The sequence below is a fragment of the Grampus griseus genome (assembly GCF_964374135.1).
Source record: "Grampus griseus genome assembly, chromosome: 12".
Classification (NCBI taxonomy): domain Eukaryota; kingdom Metazoa; phylum Chordata; class Mammalia; order Artiodactyla; family Delphinidae; genus Grampus; species Grampus griseus.
The window spans coordinates 3,028,316-3,050,929 of NC_139006.1; the positions used below are offsets into that span (position 1 = coordinate 3,028,316).

The 22,614-nt window shown below is 50.9% G+C and overlaps 1 protein-coding gene across 1 annotated transcript in view; it reads left to right on the forward strand.

Annotated features, from left to right (window-relative positions):
* Positions 1-16,108, forward strand: part of TMEM132D (transmembrane protein 132D) — a gene marked incomplete at both ends in the record, with an annotated part of 640,829 nt that extends 624,721 nt beyond the window's left edge. Inside the window, 4 exons of the mRNA XM_082668394.1 lie at positions 3,037-3,242; positions 6,247-6,520; positions 10,664-10,855; positions 14,924-16,108. Coding sequence (XP_082524520.1) covers positions 3,037-3,242; positions 6,247-6,520; positions 10,664-10,855; positions 14,924-16,108 — 1,857 coding nt within the window. The remainder of the gene's footprint in view (positions 1-3,036; positions 3,243-6,246; positions 6,521-10,663; positions 10,856-14,923) is intronic.
* Positions 16,109-22,614: the final 6,506 nt, after the last annotated feature.

A 22,614-nucleotide genomic window follows, 5' to 3' on the forward strand; every position in this document is an offset into this window, starting at 1 on the left:
TCTTATTTCCTCAAGGAGAAAACACAGAGTTTTAAAATCAAAACAACAAAACATGAAGACTAAGCACACCAGGCATCTGCATCTCTCACCCACAGGGGGACTAGGGGATGGGCTTTTACCCACGATGATCTCCACGTGTCTCTTCTTAGAACCCCTGGTTTGGCAAGAGGGCCCAGAAAATTAAGGTCATGAAACAGCTTCTTTTTCTGAAACCAAGTCTTGTCACTATTTCCTCTCTCTCTCACCACCTCCCCCCCCCCCCGCCCCCGGTCGGCTTACCTGTGGCAATTCAGCCTGATTCAGACTTGAAAGGCGTAAAAAGAGAAAAGCCTAGATTCAAGACTCGCCAGCCCTGAAGAAGAAAGGGCCGTGGCCAGGATACAAGTTACAGCAGAGCCCCGTGGGCTGGTTCCGTTCTGCCTTTCATCAGATTTAAGTACTTCCGCTACAGGAGGGTCACCAGCTCCAGCTCAGAAATGGACCCGGGCCCGTGCTTCCCTCCGAGTCACTGACCGTCCCCTGGCTGCCAAGCCTCCCAGTGCCCCCACGTGTGTGCTGTGCCCTTGTCCCCTCACCAGGAAGATCAAAGGGGCCGTCACTAGCAATCCTTTCTAAGATGTTTGAACAACATAGTGATTTCTGCTTTGCTTTTCTTCACGCCCCTCTAAGTGCTGGAGGGAAGGCCCGCATCCTTTAAAAAACAACAGACTGCGGGCTTCCCTGGTGGCGCAGTGGTTGAGAGTCCACCTGCCGATGCAGGGGACACGGGTTCGTGCCCCGGTCCGGGAAGATCCCACATGCCATGGAGCGGCTGGGCCCGTGAGCCATGGCTGCTGAGCCTGCGCGTCCGGAGCCTGTGCTCCGCAACGGGAGAGGCCACAACAGTGAGAGGCCCGCGTACCGCAAAAACAAACAAACGAACAAAACAACAGACGGCGAGAGAGCATCCGGGCAAGAGCGATGCCCGTGCCGGAGGCGGGGCAGCTGGGGGCAGACTTGGGTTGAGTCTGGTCTTTTCCACTTCCCAGCTGTGCGTCCTTGGGAAATGGTACCTAATGTCTTGGACCTCAGGTTGACCTCCCGTGAACTGACAGTAACAGCACCCACGTCCTGGGTTCTCGTGACCACTAACTGGGACCACACCTGGGATGTGTTCAGCTGCTCGGCCGGGCACGTATTACGTGCTCAATAAACCAGGGGCCTTGCTCCTGCCCATCTTTCTTCCAAGCTCAACCAGCCAAGCCCCAGAGCCGGGAAGGAGCCCGCGTGGCCTCTGCCCATCCTCCTCTCCCTCTCTGTGGCCGTCTCCTGCTGGGACAAATGACCACAAGCCCGGTGGCTTAAAACCACACACATTAGGGACTTCCCTGGCGGTCCAGTGGTCAGAACTCTGCGCTTCCACCGCAGGGGGCGCGGGTTCGATCCCTGGTCAGGGAACTAAGGTCCCACAAGCTGTGCAGTGTGGCCAAAAAAATGACTTGAAAAGCACACACGTTTATTCTCTCACAGTTCTGGGGGCAGAAGCCCTTCATCAGCTTCACAAGGTATCGGCAGGGCCGCACTGCTCCCAGAGGCTCTAGGAGAGAATGATTCCCAGCCTCTTCCAGCTTCTAGAGACGCCTTCCTTGGATTCCTTGGCCCTGGCCTGCATCCTCAAAGCCGGCCGTGTAGCATCTTGCTTTGGTGACACATGTCCTTCCTCTGTCACGGTAGTCGAATGTCCCTCTGTTCCTCTCCTATAAAGGCACTCGGACTACGTTTAGGGCCCACCTGGGTAATCTAGGGTAATCTGCGCATCTCCAGACCCTTAATCTCACCCGCAAAGTCCTTTTTGCCAAATAAGGTAACGTACCGGTTCCGAGGATCAGAACCTGGTATCTTTGGGGGCCATCTTCATGCTACCACACGACCCCAGAGCTTTACCCCAAGTCTTGCTTAGAATGAGCACGAGCTCCCCTGGAGAGCTGGGAGACAAAGACAAGGGGACAAGGTCTTTTCTTTGAACCTGGCTTTTCCGTCACACGTGGCCAGAGGGGAGCAGCCTGGTAGACCAGCACAGGCTGAGATCGTGGATTCCACAGCAGGACCCCAGGGCCGAATGTCGGGAGCACAGTCAAGCTCCTTTAACTCTCAGCCTCCGCATCTGGAATAGGGGACTGATGGGAATGCTCGTCTCGGGGTTGTTCTGAGGAGGAAATGAGCTAACGTGGGCCTGGATTAACGTGTCTGGATTCTCTGGAAAGCAGAGCCTGAGCCACGGACTGGAGGGCGGCGGGTGCATCTGGGGACTGATTCCAGGATGTGGAGGCGGGAGTGGGGGGCAGGACAGGACACCTAAATGGAAGAGACGGGAAATGAGTTACTGAGCTAGTTACCACGGTGGGCAGGTGGGGAGAATCCCACTGAGAGGCTCCCAGGAAGCGTGAGGAATATATCTCGGAATCTGCCCGCACAGCTAAGATGGGAGCTTGTCTGCACATGACTTACTGAGGATGTTCTCTGGAGACATCCGTCTGGGAGTGAGGGAGGCCGGATGCAGAAAGGGGACAAGCTGAGCCGGGATGGTTTCAGAGGAAATCGAGCCTCGGCCGATCCCCAGAGGAGCTCCGGGTCAGGAACTGTACACACGGTTCGTCCCTCCTTGAGGCAAACCAGGAAGTCATCATCGGGCAAAAAGGTGGGCTGAGCGGTACAGGGCACCCAGGTGATGCTGCAGGTTCGGCTCCAGCACCTAAGGGCAGTCTGTCAGAGGAGGTGCAGCACAGATTGTCAGCAAAGCACCTGCAGCAGGTGGGGGTGAGTGTACCCAGCCAGTCGAAGAGCTCCCAGGAGAGGTGGGTGGGCCCCGTGGCATCTGTCGTCACAGCCTCTGCTGTCTCGGAAAGCAAGATCCAGTGTCCACGTTAGGACCAGCTCCTCATGATTGTGACCCCAAAAGAGTCACAACACTGCTTTCCTCCTCCGCTTTTTCTTGCTCTTGCTTTGGGATGTGATAAAAACTCATACGTCGCCCACCCTTCTCTCCCCTCTTCCTAGGTTTCTGACAGGTGTGACTACGTCTTTGTCAACGGGAAGGAAATGAAGGGCAAGGTGAACGTGGTGGTGAACTTCACGTACCAGCACCTGACCAGTCCTCTGGAGATGATGGTGTGGGTGCCCCGTCTGCCCCTGCAGATCGAGGTCTCGGACACCGAGCTCAACCAGATCAAGGGCTGGAGAGTCCCCATTGTCTCCAGCAAGAGGTGGGTGTGCAGGTCAGGCGCCGTAGCAGAAACAAGTCAAGTACGCTTAGGCTGAAGACGGAAGTTTACAGGGTAGCCGATTTCAGGCGTGTCTGGTTCCAGGGGTCCATTGGTACCCCAAGGACTGGGTCTCTCTCCACCTCCTGGCTCCTTCTTGCTTTGTGTTGGCTTCGTCATCCATCAGGCTTTTCTCACGAGGTTCCACACTTTCACTCTACCTTCTCCGTGACTGTGCAGAGAGTACATCCTCTTTTGCCCAGTAACTCATGCAAGAATCCTGGAGTTAAGTGTTATCCTCACTTGGGTTATATGTCCATTCCTGATCCAATCACTGTAGCCAAGGAGGAGAAGGAGGAGAAGGAGGGAGAGGAGGAGGGGGAGGGGAGGGGGAGGGGAGGGGAGGGAGAGGGGAAGGGGGGGAGAGGTGGGAGGGAGAGGAGAAGGGGAGGGGGAGGGGAAGGAGTGGAGGGGAGGAAGAGGGGAGGGGAGGAGAAGGGGAGGGGTGGGGGAGGGGGAGGGGAAGGGAGAGAAGGGGAGGGGGAGGGAGAAGGAGGGGAGGGGGTGGTGAGAGGGGGAGGAGAAGGGGGAGGGGAGGGGGGGGGAGGGGAGGGGAGGGGAGGGGGAGGAGACAGAATACACTGATTGGCCTGCGAGGCTGCAGCCACATTCCCCTGGCTGGGGCCAGAGGAGCTAGGGAAAGAGGTCAACCCTGCCTGAAGCAAGAGATCAATACCAGGAGGAGGGAAGAATTGATTCTTGGAGGCCCCAAGCAAGAGGTCCGCTAGAGAGCTGTCTGAACAGATGCTGCCTGACCTGGGCAGTCTCTTTTTCCCCCAGAATCACTGAGATCAGTTTCCCTTGGGGAGATGAAGTCCGTGGCCTGTCACCTGTGTGCCTCTGGTGGCGTTAGATGGACTGATAAGTCTGCATCGCCCACCTCGGGCAAATAAACAGGCATCAGGTACAAAGAGAGTTTTTTTCAGAGACTCGGTCACCTTGGAGAAACCCATGCTTAAGGGACTTGTAGAAAGTCAAAAGCGAGCATGTGAAGAATGAGACCAGGAACTATTCCTGGAGTCTGGGTACTCAGCAGGAGGAGTGAACTGGTACTTAGGTGAGGGGCAGCTTTTATTTTCCTTCCCTTGGAAGTCCACCCCTTTGAGTTCTTATGGCACCTGGGAGAGGGCAGGGCTTCAGGAGTGAAGGCTTGGGTCCTGCGTGCCGTTGGAAGATGGTTTCAGCCATGACCCTTTCCTTAACCACAGGGGTTTCTGAGGTTGAGGTGGGAGCATGGAGTTCAGCGTGATTACTGACGCTACTGAGGGAAAGTGGGTGCAGGGAGAGACTCACCCAAGGACTGGCCGAGTGTGATTGTGAACAGTCCAGGTGCTGTCACGACTGTCCAGCTCAGATACGGCAAGAGAACCACTTCGAGGAGTGAGCAGCTCTTCTGATGGAGACCGTGAGGGTGCTGGGAAGGACTGACAGCACATAAGGCCTCAGATGTTGAGGGAGCAGCTAACATCTGCCTGCTGCCTGGCCCTCTCTACATTCATTGTCACAAAATACCTTCCCTTGAGTTAAACACTCGCTTCCCTCGTGTACTGGTTTGTAGGGCTATACTGGTCACCCAGAGCCTTACTGTATTAATTATCTATTGCTACATAATTGAGTGGCTTACCCCAAAACCAGGTGGCTTAAAAGAAAAGCCTGTCATCTCACAGTTCCCCTGGATCAGGCATCCAGGCCAGGCTTAGCTGGATCTCTCGCAAGCTACAGTCCGGTTGTCAGCCGGAGCTGGAGTCTCACCACAAGGCTCTGCTGGGGAAGGACCTACATCCAAGCCCATGTGGCTCCTGGGAGGCCTTAGCTCCTCACTGGCTGTTGGCCAGAGAGTGCTGCTTCCAGCTGTCAGTTGTCTCCATAGGGCCGCACACAGCACGGCAGCCGACTTCACCAGGGCAGGCAAGAGAGAAGAACCTGGGGCTTCCCTGGTGGCGCAGTGGTTGAGAATCCGCCTGCCAATGCAGGAGACACGGGTTCGAGCCCTGGTCTGGGAAGATCCCACATGCCGCAGAACAGCTGGCCCCGTGAGCCACAATTACTGAGCCTGCGCGTCCGGAGCCTGTGCTCCGCAACGGGAGAGGCTGCGATAGTGAGAGGCCCGCGCACCGCGATGAGCGGTGGCCCCCGCTCGCCGCAACTATAGAAAGCCCTCGCACAGAAATGAAGAGCCAACACAGCCATAGATAAATAAATTAATAAATAAAATTTTAAAAAAGAAAGTATACAAGTAATAGAAAAGGAAAGCAAGATTAATTAAAAAGAGAGAGAGAAGAACAAAGGAAAGAGGGCTGAACACGACAAGTCATAGTTTCTTAAAACCTGATCTTGAAGGTGACATCCCGTAACTTTTGCTGTAAATTTTTTTTTTTTTTTGGCCGCACTGTGCGGCACGTGGGATCTTAGTTCCCCGACCAGGGATTGAACCCGTGCCTCCTGCATCGGAAGCGCGGAGTCTTAACCACTGGACCGCCAGGGAAGTCCCGCTGTAATCTTTCATTGGAAGAAACTTTTACTAGGTCCAGGCCACACCCAAAGGGAAGGGGATTTCACAAAGTGAATACCAGGAGATGGGGCTCATAGGGGACACCTTAGAACTCTGCTGACCACACCAGCCCATTCTGACTGGTCAGCGCTCAGGCCACAGCAGGGCTCCGATCTTCTGAGCATCACCCCTGCACATGTGTCTGAGCACCGCCCCCCCGGCCCAGGCTGTGAACTCCCCGAAGGCAGGCCTCATGCCCCCTCACCTCTGCAGCCCCTGCCATGCTTCACCCCCAGCCCCCAGCCGTTGACCCGACCAATCAGCATCTGTTCAATCGAACTGACCCCTTGAGGTCAGTTGACCCGACCAATCAGCATCTGTTCAATCGAACTGACCCCTTGAGGTCAGTTGACCCGACCAATCAGCACCTGTTCAATCGAACTGACCCCTTGACAGGCCAGCTCGGGACAGTGAGGAGGAGGAAGAAGATGAGAAGAAAGGCCGGGGCTGCACTCTCCAGTACCAGCACGCCATGGTGCGGGTCTTGACTCAGTTTGTGGCCGAAGTGGCTGAGCCCGGGGGGCAGCTGGCCCACCTGCTGGGCTCCGATTGGCAGGTGGACATCACGGAGCTGGTAAATGACTTCATGCAGGTGGAGGAGCCCCGGATTGCCAAGCTGCAAGGGGGACAAGTCCTGATTGGCCAGGAGCTCGGGATGACCGCCATTCAGGTAAGACCCCCAAGGCAAGGCCTCTCTGTGTTCCTGTCACGTCTCTACCCAGAGGAGAACTTGGCCGTTTGTCGTCACTTAGAGCAATATCTATTTTATTTATTTATTTTTTTATTGACGTATAGTCGGTGTACAACGTTGGGTTCGTTTCAGGTGTACAGAAAAGTGATGCAGCTATACATATGTATACATCTATTCTTTTCAGAGTCTTTTCCATTATAGATTATTACAAGATATTGAATAGAGTTCCCTGTGCTGTACAGTAGGTCCTTGTCGTTTATCAATTTTATATATAGTAGCGTGTATATGTTAGTCCCAAACTCCTAATTTATCCCCCCCCCTTTTCCCTTTTGGTAACCGTAAGTTTGTTTTCTATGTCCATGGGTCTATTTCTGTTTCGTAAATAAGTGTACTTTATCATTTTCTTAAATTCCACATATAAGTGATATCATATGATATTTGTCTTTCTCTGTCTGGCGTACTTTACTTAGCGTGATAATATCTAGGTCCATTTCTGTTGCTGCAAATGGCACTATTTCATTCTTGTTTTTATGGCTGAGTAATCTTCCATTGTATATCTGTACCGTATCTTCTTTATCATTCATCTGTAGATGGACATTCAGGTTGCTTCCATGTCTTGGCTATTGTAAATAGTGCTGCTGTGAACATTGGGGTGCATGTATCGAATTAGAGTTTGGTCTAGATGTATGCCCAGGAGTGGTATCCCTGGATCATACGGTAGCTCTATTCGACAGTATCCATTTTCAGAGTGAACAGACTGAAAGAAGCTGTCAGATAAACAACAGAAGAGGTATAATGATGGACTGGCTTCTCAGGATGGGTCATGTTTGAAACTCCAAGACATTGTTTGTCTCTGAGACATGGTGGATGTTACTATCTTGGGACAAAAGCTCTAAAAATAAAGCTACTATATGATCCAGCAATCCGACTCCTGGGCGTATATCTGGAAAAGACAAAAACTCAAATTCAAAAAGATACATGCACCCCAATGTTCACTGCAGCACCATTTACAACAGCTGAGACATGGAAGCAACCTGAATGTCCATCGATGGTTGAATGGATGAAGAAGATGTGGTACATGTACACAATGGAATACTGCTCAGCCATAAAAAAGAATGAAATACTTTGCAGCAACATGGATGGACCTAGAGATGATCATACTAAGTGAAGTATGTCAGACAGAGAAAGACAAATACCATGTGATATCACTGATATGTAGAATCTTAAAAAATGATACAAATGAACTGTTACAAAACAGAAACAGCCTCACAGACATAGAAAACAAACTTATGGCTGCTAAAGGGGAAAGGTCTGGGGAGGGATAAATTAGGAGTTTGAAATTAGCATATACACACTACCAGCAAGGACCTACTGTATAGCACGGGGAACTCTACTCATTACTCTGTAATAACCTATATGGGAAAAGAATCTGATAAAGAACAGATACATGTACAGCTGAATCACATTGTTGTACATCTGAAACTAACACAACATTGTAAATCAACCAACCCCAATATAAAATAAAAGTTTTGTAATTGAAAAATATTTTTTAAAAAGCTCTTGGGGTGGGCTAAGCGCATCAGAATCATGGGTGTGGCCAGCAGCTTCTCACTTGGTCACTCCACCTCACTGACCACGGTCACCGAAAAGCTTCCCATCCCACCATGATGCTCAGCTGTCTCCACCAGGGCCCAGCCTGCCCCATGATGAAACCTGGAGCATTTCAGAAATGTACTGAAGGAAGCAACAGAGTTATTATGATTCCACTGGTCTTGTAAGCACCTGCTGCTAGGAATGGATGGGGTGGACCAGTATGCAACATGGGAGCTTTGAAACAAACACTTTCACAAGACACAGTTCTGGGAGGTCACTTGGGAGTCACTTACCTCCTGTCTGAGAGCAAATATTGTTCCTTAGTGACTGCCCCATTTATAGAAGAGGTGATCATCCTATTAGCCAAACAGTGAGGTTTACTCTATTGGACTGTAGAAGATTTCAAACATTCTGGAAAATGGGCTGATATTTAAGAGAGAGCATTTTTGAACCCATTATTATCAAATGATTGAATTAACCCTGAGACGTCTCATTAAAATAGAATATTGCAGCTGTCAGTTGGAGAATACATTATAAAATTTTCAGACAGTCTATCAGAAACAAAATGTTTTTATTTGTACAATCAAGAAAATGTAATTTTGCTATTAACTCTGTACTGTTTTATTAAAAATGTTTTATAACTTTGCTTTTAAATTTTCACATGAAACCATTTGCAAATGACGTACTTAATCTGATAAAATACTTTAGCCACTGGAAAAAAATAAAAATAAAAGAGATCACTTTATTCAAGGGGGAAAGTAAATTACTTTGAACTGGGACTCAGGAGTCACATGCTGCAATGCTCTCTAAAAGCTGCGAAGGTACCCTCTGTGAGGAAAGCAGCCAGGGCATCAGGTGAAAGAGGATGACTGAGTTGGGCCCTAAGTGTTAGGAGGACAATAGGGAGTGGTGAGGAGTGTGTGGCAAAGGGAGGCTGATACTCACCTCCAAAAGGTGCCAAGAGGAAATGGGAGCCCAGTGTGGAGAGATGCTGCAACTTTTCCAGAATAGCTAGAAATCTATCTTTCATACGAAATCGTCTGTTTTTTAAGGATGGCCATTCATCCCATTTTGAAGTATTATGTCAAACAAAACACATCCGCCCCATAGACAAGCACTTGTAATGTTCACAGTTGATTTTTGCCTGAAAGATCTAAATTAAAGTTGATCCATGGGCTAAAGTGATGCTGATATCTGGAAACTGGAACCAAGACGACAACTTGACACCAACCACTCAAAATGATCATATAAATACAAAGACGCAATGAAACACTGTTCAGAAATCAGGTATTTCTGTGAAAATCAGTGAGTGCGAATGGGCCAGCTTCCCATGCGTGAAACATGAAAATTGTCCTAGTGGGGCATCTGCTCCTGAGACCCTTCGTTTTTCCCTCTTATTTATGGCCACTGAGTCCTCCTGAGTTATAAATTCATTTGGCCACTTTCTTCTGGGGACTCATGTTTCATACCCAGCGCCATTCAAGGTGTCCCAACCAGATTTAGAAACTGAAGAAGGTATTTGAACAGAAATGTGGGGCTTTGATAAAGGAATTTAATGAATCCAGGGAAAACCGTCTTGAGATACATCTTCATAAATATCACCAACAACTTGAAAAGAGAAATACGTCAAAAGAGCTGGGGAAGGGAGAATGAAACCTGTTTCACCCCGAAGGTCGAGGATTCATAGAGGGGAGTCTAAGTCAGCACTTTGTAACTTGGATGAGGGGCTGGGGGAGCAGAGGTGCTTCCACAGACAATCTTCCAAAGCAGGATTTCCTCCTCAGGGTCTAAATTGAACAGAAGCTTCATTCCCCAGGGCATCGCAGGTGTCCAGAGACAAATGAGACTTTGGGACATCGGCGTCAAGGGTAGGACTCGCAGCTGAGTTTATCAGAGGACGGAAGCTGATATTCCAAAATGCAACTGAGTGTCGCTGCTCAGTGTTCCCCAAAGTGTGGAGTGCGAGCTCCCGGTGACACACGGGATGCTTTAGGTGGTACATGGACCGACCGTCTCTTCTTTGCGTGTAACTGGTCATTGGCGATCATGTGTAGAAGAGAGAAATATAGAAATGTATAGCTAGCATAGCGAAACCGTTTTTCTATGACGCTGTGAAGCTTTTTTAAACATTTACATACAATGATTTTAAACAAAATGTGCACTAAGTAGTAGTAGAGATGGTCCGTGCTGCAGAAGAATCGTAAAGTTGGTGCTGAGATGAGTGAAAACGTTAATAATTCTTCGCAGGGTCTGAGGGCAGTGCAGGGTAGGCAGCGGAGCTTATTTGATGCTGTGGGTGGGATGCCAGGTCCTACCCCATCCACTCCTTGACACCATGTTGCTGTTACTTAAAAAATGCGCTATATTTTCACAAGCAAGCTGTATCTTTTAGAAGAAGGCGTGAGTGGAAAGACCCGTTTTTGCTCCTCTGGCTCTGTCTGTCCCTATCCACCTCCATCGTTTACACCATCGGGGGGATTTCTGGAACCACAGAGAGCTTTTCCTGCCTATGTCGGTTCTGCCTTTCAGATCCTGTCGCCTCTGTCAGATGCCATCTTGGCCGAGAAGACCATCACCGTGCTGGACGAGAAGGTGACGATCACAGACCTCGGGGTCCAGCTGGTGGCAGGGCTGTCCCTCTCCCTGCAGCTCAGCCCTGGAAGCAACAGAGCCATCTTCGCCACCGCGGTGGCTCAAGAACTTCTGCAAAGGCCCAGACAGGTGTGGGGTGGGGATGGGGCACCGTGGGAAGGGGTCACATGTCGGGGGGGTCACACAGCATGCGGGTCACACCAGGTGAGGTCACACATCAGGTGGGGTGATATATCCAGGGGGAGTTACACATGGGGGGGGTCACACACCAGGTAAGGTCACTCATCAGGTGAGGTCACACAGCAGGTGAGGTCACACAGCAGGTGGGTCACACCAGGTGAGGTCACACAACAGGTGGGGTCATATATCCAGGGGGGTTACACATGGGGGAGTGGGTCACACACCAGGTGAGGTCACACACCAGGTGAGGTCACACCCAGGTGAGGTCACACACCAGGTGAGGTCACACCCAGGTGAGGTCACACACCAGGTGAGGTCACACCCAGGTGAGGTCAAACACCAGGTGAGGTCACACACCAGGTGCGGTTACACAGCAGGTGGGGCCCACACCAGCGGGGGAATCCCACGTCTCTTGGGGTCACGTGGTGGGGTTGCATCACATGTCAGTGGGGTCGTTCACTGGGTGGGCTTCCGCCTTGAGCAGGTCACACTTCAGGTGAGGTCGCACAGTGGGGTGAGGTCACACGTTGGATCAGGTTGCCTGTGTGGTGGAATCACTAATTGGGGTGGAGGGGTCCCGCAAAAGAGTGGGCTCGCACATCGGGCGCTCCGCAGTCTGGAGGGGCGTTGTGAAGGGGCAACTGCTCAGCCTCAGGCTTCCCAGCCCCCCTGACGGAGATGCCAGACCCCAAGGTTGCCAGGAGTGATGGATTATAGCGCACCAGGAGCCAGAGAGGCTGGACGCGGTCTCCTCGCGCCCCATCCGCGTCACCTGTGCTGCTTCTCCACCACCCCCCCCCCAGACAGTCCTGGCTCTGGACCCCGCTGACCTCCCCGAGCAGTGGGGTGAAAGCGAGGGCGGGCACAGACTCCAAGGAGGGGTCCACAGCCTTCCTCTAAGTCCCTGCTCAAAAAAATGGGCTAACGGGTCTGGGGGTCGGAAGGAGATTGGAGGAGATGCTTCCACATTTGTCATTTAGCTCAAAGCAGAAGTAACAGGCCAGTGGTGACATCAGTCATGGCCTTCTTTCTCTTTACTGGAAACCAGCGTGCGCTAATAGTGTGTTGTGTGTATGTGTGTACTGTGCATATGTGTATGTTTGTGTTATGTATGTGTGTTGTGTGTAGTGTGCGTTGTGTATGTGTACCTGTTGTGGTGTGTATCACGTGGTGCGTGTTTGTGTGTTGATACGATGGTTTCCAAACAAAGAGGACTGTTGGAAGGGCACTTGGAAACGTCATCTGATCTCCTCCCTCATCTGAGATGGAGAAACTTTATTTCTTAGAAGGAAACTGGATGGAGACTTTGGTGAGCCTTGTTTAATGCCCAAGGACGGTGGTCTCAGGCTACTGATTCTGTGCGCCCCATGAGACAGGACTGTCCTCCTGTGGGGATGCTAGAAGGCCTCCAGCCCACATAGGGGGTTTTCGGGCAGCTTTCCTTATTGGTCAGGAGCGCTTCCTGGAAGCTCTTCCCTCGGCAGGTACATTGCCATCTGGGTCCCCTCTTGCACCTGCTGAGGCTGTGACTATGTTTGGGCAGGAAGGTGGGCTAAGCTGTACCTGCCCCTGGACACACAGAGCCTTACCATTTTCCCAGCCCGTACCCAGCACTGAAGGCTCCCCTGCCAGGTGTTAGCTAATCCCTTGTCCTTTCACTGTGGTCTGTGTGTGCAGGGGTTTGGATTAGAAAGCACTTGAAAGTGGATGATCTCAATAACGGATACGAATTCTTGCCAGAGACAAACCTGCCTTTTCTCAGGGCGTGATGCCAGCCAGGTTGCAAGTTACAGATAGCAAAGGAGAAATGACCCGAGGCTTCTTCCTGTCTTCCTGGGGTGATCAAATCAGGTGACTGCCGGTTAGGAGTTAAGGAAGCGATAAGACACAGTTAGAATAGGGCCACAGAGCGAATCCATTTCCAATATGCAGAGCTAGGCACGTGACCCTGAGGTTTGCTCCGTGCTTGCTTTGAATGGAGCTTAGTCCCTGCCTGCAACTTGGCTCTGACATTTCAGTTTCAAGAAATCCAACGTGCGTTTGAAGTTCCTGCTGCAATTTCACAGCCAATCCGAAGGCCCAGGTAAACCGAGGTCACATCCAGTGGCTTCCGGCCTGTGTCATGGAGGCATTTTCCACTTAGCAGCCACCCCAAGCCGATGGCTAACAAGGTCGGTATTTACTGGCTGTGCTGAAGGAGAAGCAGAGACCACCAGTCATATGTCAGAAGCTCCCTTCTCAGTTCAAAGACCAGACACCACCAGGTAAACCTAACTTCTGTCGTGGTCAGTGGCTCTTAGGTTGCAAGTAAGAGGAATCCCCTCAAGCAAGTTTAAATAACACAGGATTTATCACAAGGATAGTGGGACCCTCTTAGACCCCAGCTATAAGAACTTGGGGAAACCGGGGGTCGACAGTCTCTCTCATGTCCATCGTCTCACTAAATAAATGCCGCGCCCAGACATTTGCTTACACCTGATCCATCGTGGGGCTCCAAAGTGGGGCTTCATTCTCCAGTCTTATATGAGCTCCGACACATCTTCCCACTCCCATCTTAATGTTCATTAATTTATTTATTTTGGCTGTGTTGGGTCTTCGTTTCTGTGCGAGGGCTCTCTCTAGTTGCGGCGAGCGGGGGCCACTCTTCATCGCGGTGCGCGGGCCTCTCACTGTTGTGGCCTCTCCCGTTGCGGAGCACAGGCTCCGGATGTGCAGGCTCAGCGGCCATGGCTCACGGGCCCAGCTGCTCCGTGGCATGTGGGATCTTCCCAGACCGGGGCTCGAACCCGTGTCCCCTGCATTAGCAGGCGGACTCTCAACCACTGCGCCACCAGGGAAGCGTCTCCCATCTTGCTTATTTCAAATTGGAGGGGGACATGCCGGCTGGCTCAGAGCTGCAGAGATGAATGGCTCTGACAGCAGCCGTCCTATGGGTCCAATCAGCTGTGGCCAGGTGGGCAGGCACACAAGCCTCTTAGGGCTGTGCATCCTTCTGGGTTTGGGGTGGAGCAGCTTCTCCGGGAGCTAGGAGGAGGGAGGAGGGAGCAATGGGCCTCCCAGTTTGCTGTCAAGGCCAATGACATCGTCACTGAAACTGAAGGCTTAGAGGTTATCTTGTCTATTACAGTCTCCCTGGACAGACTAGTCCCAAGGAAAGCTGGTCTAAAGCAACAAAGTAAAAAGACAAGGGATTGAGGTGGACACAAGTCTTGACCCTGGCTACTTTTGGGTCTCCCAGTTTCCCCCAACTGGTTGGGTTGGAGAGTGGAAGGGAAGACAAAGATTCTCCCAACAGAAACCTTCCTAACCCTTCCCAACCCCAACCCCAACCCCAACCCCAACCCTAACCCTAACCCTAACCCTTCCCAACCCCAACCCTAACCCTAGCCCTAACCCTCTCTCTGGCTGGTTGGTTTTACTCTTCACCTCCAAGCCAAGACTGTCCACAAGCCAATACAAACCCATCCTTAGATGCTGATGTAGCAGGACCCACACAACCAAAGCCTGCAGCCCCTCTGGGGCACCCTTGTCTAGGTCAGGGGTCTTAACCTGTGTTGTGAGTAGTGCACGGAGACTCGGTATTAAAGCAACTTAAAAATAACGTAATAAATATTTTTCGTTTACCTGTGTAACATTTGTAAATGACCCCACTAACCGGTAGATCTCCGTTGATAGGCAGTTGGTTACTATGCAGAAGTAGATCTGGCACCGCCGAAAGAAGCCATCTTTCTTTCAACACCTGAGGAAAGAAAGCAGATCTTATTAGGGAGGGTTATTCCTGGTCCTGTTCCATCATTGTCATTTTGCTGTTGTAGTTTTCTTTGGCTTCTACATCTTTACAGGAATTCATTTTCTTTCATACCCTCAGTACTTCTTGCCTCTTGTTTCTACGCTGCATAAAAGGTTTCCCTTTGTTCTTGGAGTATTATCTTTGTGACAGTGTCTGTTTTTACTAAGACTTTGTATTCAGTGAGCTGTGGGGCCCATTTTGATGAACTTACTTTTTTTCTTCAACAGGAAGCAGCCATCAGTTGTTGGGTCCAATTCAGTGACGGCTCCGTCACCCCCTTGGATATTTACGACGCGAAAGACTTCTCCCTGATGGCCACGTCACTGGATGAGAAGGTGGTCTCTATCCACCAAGACCCCAAATTCAGGTGGCCTATAATCACCGCTGAAGCCGAGGGACAGGGTGCCCTGGTGAAGGTCGAAATGGTTATTTGTGAGTCATGCCAGAAATCCAAACGGAAGAGTGTGTTGGCCGTGGGGACAGCCAACGTCAAAGTTAAATTTGGCCCAAACGATGCCAATCCCAACACCAGCGACAGCAGACACACGGGGGCAGGAGGTCACCTGGATAATAATGTCAGTGACAGAAGACCCAAAAGACCCTCGCAAGAATGGGGGCGTCAAGAGGGACGGTACTACGGCAGTTCTTCCGTGGGCCTCATGGAAGGAAGGGGCTCCACCACGGAAAGGTCCACCTTCCAGAAGAACCGTGGCCAGGAAAGCCTTCTGGATGATGACAGCCATTTGCAGACCATCTCCATTGACCTCACCAGCTTCCCCGCCCAGGTGGACCTGCCCAGAAGCTATGGGGAAATGGATGAGAATGACCTCACGCAGGCCTCCAAAGGGCTGAGCGACTTGGAAATTGGGATGTATGCCCTGTTGGGTGTCTTCTGCCTGGCCATTCTGGTCTTCCTAATAAACTGTGTGACCTTTGCGTTAAAGTACAGGCACAAGCAGGTTCCCTTCGAGGAACAAGAAGGTATGAGTCACTACCATGACTGGGTCGGGTTGAGCCACCGGGCCGAACTGTTGGAGAATCACATCAACTTGGCTTCCTCCCAGGACGAGCAGATCACCGCCATCGACAGGGGCATGGATTTCGAAGAGAGTAAGTATCTCCTCAGCACAAACTCCCCAAACAGCACCAACGGACAGCTGTTCGCATCTTCAGGACACGCACTCATGGACGGGAGCGATCCGAAAAGCGAGCCCCCAACGTCCCCTACCTCAAAAAGGAAAAGAGTGGAATTCACCACTTTCACCACCGTCTCTACGGATGACAGATGCCCCGCCGTGAACTCCATAGCGACCAGCAGTGAGGATGCCGTGAAATGGGTCTGCCAGGATCTGGACCCTGGGGGATGCCAAGAGTCATGCGGCTACATGGAAGGATTACATGAAGATGTGTAAGCCGGGCCTTCACAGACATTGGTTCTCACTCACCTTTCGGCCTTTAACTTGGGGATGTGGGGCAACCGTGTGCCCGGTGGGGAAATAAAAAGACGGGACAAGATCAGGGTGACGCTATCCACAGAGCCACAGACAATGACCCTGGCTCCCCTGGGACGGCCCCGAGTTGGAATTGATGTCCACATTCCAGGGTCCAATGTTTCTGTCAGTGTTAAGGGGTTTATCATGCACGGCGAGATTCTTACATTGGAAGAAAAATGAGTTCTGAATCACTGAACTTCAGAGAACCTCCAGGAGAGAACAGTCCCTCTCTTGCCATCTCACTTTCTTTCATCGAAGCCACACAGCTGCCGTATTCAATGTTGTGGACCACAGGAGAAAAATGAGACTCAGGTTGGGCTCAAGGGGATGGATGGGAGGAAGCGTGTCATTGGACCTCGGGCAGCACATCTGGCTGTGAGCATATGAGCAGAGGTGGAGTCTAGCGCCACCTAGAGTCAGCTCTTGGGAAGCAAGAGTTTCGAGTTTCGAGTTATTATCTCCCAAAGGCTGGGGCAAAGCAAGGCAATCGCTGACGAGGATTGAAAGGGAACAGGAGGGTAAATAGGCCACCAGTACCTTTGTAACTACATGCCAAGAACCACCACCCAAACAAACAAAAGCGCTCTGAGCCGTTCAGAGCATCCCTTTACTAGTAAACTAGGGAGCCTGGGTGTAGACTTTCAACTGGGTTCGAAGGACCAGAAATTTTTTTTTTTTTTTTTTTTTTTAGCAAATTCACTATGTTCACCTTTGTACTCCTCCCCCACCACGCCCCACATCGCCACCTTTCCAAAAGTCATTGGTCACTCGGCAGTGGAGGGCAGTGTCACCATTCCCTCTCTTCCACTGTGGCGTCTGTGTCAACCCCCAGGTGACATTCTACGCTGAAGCCCCACTGGGCAAACTTCACACGTGTCCTTCTTTGAAGAGGCTGGTCTTGGAGGGTCAGCAGCGCACACAAGGAATTCAACACCCAGGGATGCTCCTTCCCCTTGCTTTTCTGGAAAGCAGGGTTCTTCTGTGATGCCTCTGTGGACGGTCCCATCCAGTCTGCTGCTCAAGGTTGATGAGATAAATTTGGGTGTCCACACGGAGGGTACAGGGCGGGGAGAGTTGGGACTCGGGGTGTGCGATGAGGTGGGTTGGGCAGGAAGCCTGGCCCATTCACACACAGGGGGGCGGTGGGGGAGGCTTCTTCTCCACCTTGGAGGGATGGAGGGACCTGAGGTAACCACCTATGGGGCAGAGAGCTGGGTTATTTGAGTGTTGGGTTCTAAGGTCAGTTTCTCTTTCTCTGTGTGCCTCTCTGTCCCTGTGTCTTTCTGAACCTATCTCTCTGCTTCCTCTGTCTCTCTCTCTCTCTCTCTCTCTCTCTCTTTTTCAGTCTCTATGCATATAATTGAATTCTCCTGAGATCAAGTGTGTAAATTCCACCAGTTCACCCTCTCAACCTCAGCACTCTCCCCCAAACTAAGGTGCTGTCCGTTTGCTCTAAGACTGAGATTCCAGCAGCCATCAGCTACCTGCTCCTGTCCCCCACTTGACTTACATTGTCTGGCTGGGTGATTAAACTGTCACCCCTTTTCAAGGATAATCCTTTGCTTTCAGTAACCCCCCTCATTTCTTTCATTCTTTCCCACGTGATGTTCCGTTTCATAACGCTGCCGCTGCCCCCTCTCAGATCCGTCTGCGTGCAGAATGTATTGTAGATATTAAGAATGTAATATATATTTATAAACTTACCGGCTGTAAATATAAAATTTGCCTTCCACGGCTTTATGGCTGTCCTTTGTCTTTCTACACACTGACCCCCTCCCAGCGGCTGGCATCCATGGCAAATGGCCCTCCAAAGCTGAGCTCTGGGGAAATGAAGAAGCAGATTGACGGATCCCGGCAACAATCCGATTACAGTCTTACGCAGCGTAATGCCTCTCTCTGTGTTGAGGCGATGTTGACACATGATGACAAAGTACATTGTGTACTAAGTATCTCTCCTTCAGGACCTGAAAGGATTTGAAAATCAATCACGTGTGCAGTTCTCTGCTAAAAGCCTGCTGACTGATGGCAGTAAGTGAGAACCACGGCAGGCAAGCGTGTAGTCCAGCCTCCCTTTGGGCTGGAGCAAAAAGGGCTCTGTCCTGTCTTTGGATCTCACACGTACATTCAGAAGTCAATTTCCTGAGGCACGTGTGTGCCTGTGGTGACTCTGGGCTGGGGTGTTTTTAAAAAGGTTGAGTTTTAGATTCCTCTAATAATCAAATGCAGTCCCGAGACGATTCCCCAGAAAAAGAAGTTGCGTGAAATCCTTGTCTTTGTGCAAACAGTATCAAGTGATGGGTCATTGACTTATTCACCTGGTATTTATTGAGCACCTCCTGTGTGCTAGGAACTAGTGCAAATACAGGAGGTAAGCGGTAAATATAACAGACCCAGGCCGACGCTCAAAGACCTTACCTCTAGCCGGGGCTGGGGGGATTAACAGCAAACGAAATAATTTTCAGATGGTCATAAATTGTATGAAGGATAATAAAACAGGTTACAGAATAGAAAAAAGACTGAGTCAACACTTAAGACTTTGGCCACTTCACCTAAAAAATCTGGATCTCTGCCTTCTCTTGAAAATGCAGACACTCTGGGAAAATGGGGCTTACAATCAGCGTGGCCCTTATTGGACATGGTGAATTTGCTGCTGTTGTCTCCAGGCAGACGTCCCTGCAGGCCTCTTCACACCCAGTCTCCCCAGCCCAGAGGGCAAACTTTCATTTCACCGTTTCTCCTCTAATAGGGAAATACTTCTCCCCAGCCATGTCTCTAACCCCCAAGTGCAAAAAACAAAAATAGGTGGAGGGAGCTGTGTGTTCTCAAGACAGAATCAGGAGAAGTGTATTGTTATATGAAAGAGAGCGCGTACCCCTGTGTGTCTCCTGGGAAGAGAGGGAACATCGCCTAAAGAACACAGCTTACGGTGATCACACTGCCCTCTGTGCACCCAGAGCCCGAGAAAGAAATGCTATGAACGTCTTAACGAACTGACTTTTCAACAGGGTGTCTTTGGGGTGTGAATAAAATAAGTGATGCTGCTGGGTTCCTCCTAGCCTTACCTGCTTGCTCATTTCCACCTCCCGCGCCAAGCCCCGGCCCCCCTCCCTGAGACAGTGAGTTCAGGTCCTGTTGCCTAAGACCAGACCCCCAAGCGCATGGAACCCGGGATCATCAGCGCCCCCCAGTGGAGGCCGTGGCTTCCTGCGGCTTTGGGTGCCCCAGACTTGAGCAATCCATTACCAGCTGCCGTAACAAAGTCCCGCAAGCTGGGGGGCTTGAGCAGCGGAAATGTGCTCTCCCACAGTCTGGAGGCCGGAAGTCTGAGATCAGGTGTCGACAGCGCTGGTTCCTTCTGAGGCTCTAAGGGACACTCTGGTGCAGCCCCTCTCCGGCTCCCGGGGGCGGCCGGCCACCCTTGGTGTCTCTTGTCCTGCAGCCGCTTCACCCCGTCTCTGTCTCCGTGTTCACGTGGTGTTTTCCCCAGGATGCACCCGTGTGCGTGCCCAGATTTCCCCTTTTTAGATGAACAGCAGGCAAGTGGGAGTAGAACCCACCCTGTTCCATGAAGACCTCGTCTTAACTAACTGCATCCACAAAGACCCTATTTCCAAACAAGGTCACATCTAGTTACTGGGGGGTCAGGACTTCAAAACCTGAATTGGGGGGACACAGTTAAGGCCATAACACCGGCCTCTGGCCAGAGGTCTAGGGCAGCTAAACTTGTGTGCAGACCCAGGGCAGCTGACTGCTCTACAGACCCACCAGGGCACTGGGCTTCCAGGAACGTGTCTTATCTAGAAAAGCCTCACCTTCTCCTCAGTTTCACACCCACCTTACAAATGAGGCTGTGCTAAGACACCCTGGGAGAGCAAGAGAATGGTTTGTCTGTTTCCCTCTGGGGAAGCTCAGAACTGTGAGTTAACTACCCCGTGTGTCATTTTCCAAGACGCAGTCATTAGCTCCCACCGGGGATGCCCCCCCCACACCCCGCTTTGCTGTGGCTGCAGCCATGGAGGCTCCGGCAGGAATGCGGGTGAAGCAGGGATGCTCCCCCAGGGTGGCTCAGGTCCTCCAGCCCAGGGATCAGGGATGACCTGAGGGGTGATGAGCGAAGAGGATGCTGTGGCCAGAGATCCGGATGCAAGTTTGACCCCTGACTGGCCCCAGAAGCCTTCCTGTTAAGTTCTCTACCATACATTTTGCCTACATCTGGCCCCAGCTGACGTATGTATCACATGATGGGGGGGGAGGGGGGGTGCTAATCTGTGAATCTAGCCTCCTGCACATAGGAGGATTGAAGAGTGCTAAGGCTACGTGTCTCGGGGCTTCCCTGGTGGTGCAGTGGTTGAGAATCTGCCTGCCAATGCAGGGGACACGGGTTCGATCCCTGGTCCAGGAAGATCCCACATGCCGCGGAGCAACGAAGCCCATGCGCCACAACTACTGAGCCTGCGCTCTAGAGCCCGCGAGCCACAACTACTGAGCCCACACGCCACAACTACTGAGCCCGTGTGCCACAACTGAAGCCCGCGCACCTAGAGCCCGTGCTATGCAACAAGAGAAGCCACCGCTATGGGAAGCCCGCGCACCACAACAAAGAGTAGCACCCGCTCGCCACAACTAAAGAAAACGCACGTGCAGCAATGAAGACCCAACGCAGCCATAAATAAATAAATAAATAGATAGATAAATAGATTTTTTTTTAAAAGGCTACATGTCTTTTGAGAGGTATATCACAAACTAGGGACTTAAAACAACGGGAACGTATTCTCTCCTCGTTCTGGAGGCCGGAAGTCCAAAATCAAGGAGTTAATAGAATTGGTTCCTCCCTTGGCTGTGAAGGAGAGAATCTGTCCCATGCTCCTTCTCCGCCTTCTGTTGGTCGCTGGCAATCTTTGGAATCCCTTGTCTCTTTCCAAAGACCCTCTTTCCAAATAAGGCCACAGTCACAGGTTCTGAGGGTTAGGATTTCAACACATCTTTTGAGGGAGACAAGTCTACCCACTCCAGGGAGGAAGTAGTCCCCTTAGGAGGGGAAAAGTCCTATCCTGATGTTTGCATTGCAAGTGATTTTAAAAATTGTTTTTTAACTGGACTTCAGGAAAAATAATAGGGGAGGTGGATGGAATTTATTGCTCCATAGGACTGAACAAGCGGAGGTGAAGCTGGCCTCAGGAATGGTTGAACCCAGGGTTCTATCTCCTCCCCTCTCTTACTCTGGGCTTAGTATTTGCCTGTTTGATTTGAGGCTTAGGTCATACATACAGTGGCCTCCGGAAGCCCTATCCTTGGCATTTCACAGCAAAGAATCTCCGAGTAAAGACAGTAAGTGTCCTGACACTTTCACATAAAGTCCCTCAATTGACCCCTATTGGCTGACTGGAGTCACAAGCTGAACATAAGTCTGTCACCTGCAAGATGTAATGTTCAGGCCTCCATCACAGACATCTCCCTCCAGCTGGAGCCTGGGGGAGAGATTAGTGCCTTGCTGTTTCAGCAGCCAATCAACTTATAGTTTATTTTTTTTCTGGGTTTTTGTTTTGTTCTATTTTCTTTCTAATCGAGGTGTGGGAAAGTTCTAGGTTCAGTTGAAGTTTCTGATGAAGAAACACGACTGAGATTTCTTTCAGTGATAAACTTGATGTAAATGCCTCCTTTTTTCCTTCTTTGGCTTAATGGGTATCTTTTATTCAGTATGAAACCATTATACTCTTGGTCCACGTGTTAAGAATAAATGTACATTAAATCTCGGGTAAAAAACAAAAAAGTAGGGACTCAGAGTGAGAAAGGACCAACTTCAAAGGGAGAATCAAGGTATTTTTGCCGTAAAAATGGATGTGGGTCCCGCAAAGCGATCGAGCCCCTTCTGGCTCTTCCTGGCTTCCTCACTTCTCCCGCCCACAATTCCATTCCCATGAGCTTTGCTTTCTGGACATTCGGGAAGACCCTGGAACCACAGGTACAGGACCCCAGAAAATTGAGGTTCATGCTGAAGAAGAGGTAGCAAATCTCTTCACAAACCAACTGTGTGGGTCCACCCTGGAGACCCACCCATCACTCTCTGGCTGGATCCCCATGAAAGAGTCCCATGGGCCAGCAGACCCTGTGTCCCCTCCTCTTTCCAGACTTTGAATTTCTCACGGTGGTTTTTCCCTGATGTTCAATCTAGTCAGATCTGCCAGTTACGCTAATGGACTCAAAGCATGATGGCCGACGTTTGTTTCATAAGTTTAAAAGCTGCTGTCTTGCTCTCCTTTGCTCCCCCTGCCTCCAGGGCATTTCATGGCACTTAAATGAATCTACTAAGTAGACAGTCAGTGTTTGCGAAATGAAAATTAACAGGGTGACCTTTTAAAAACATAATTCAAATCATGTCACTCCCCAGCTTAAAACCTCCAATAGATGCCCATAAATCCTAGAGT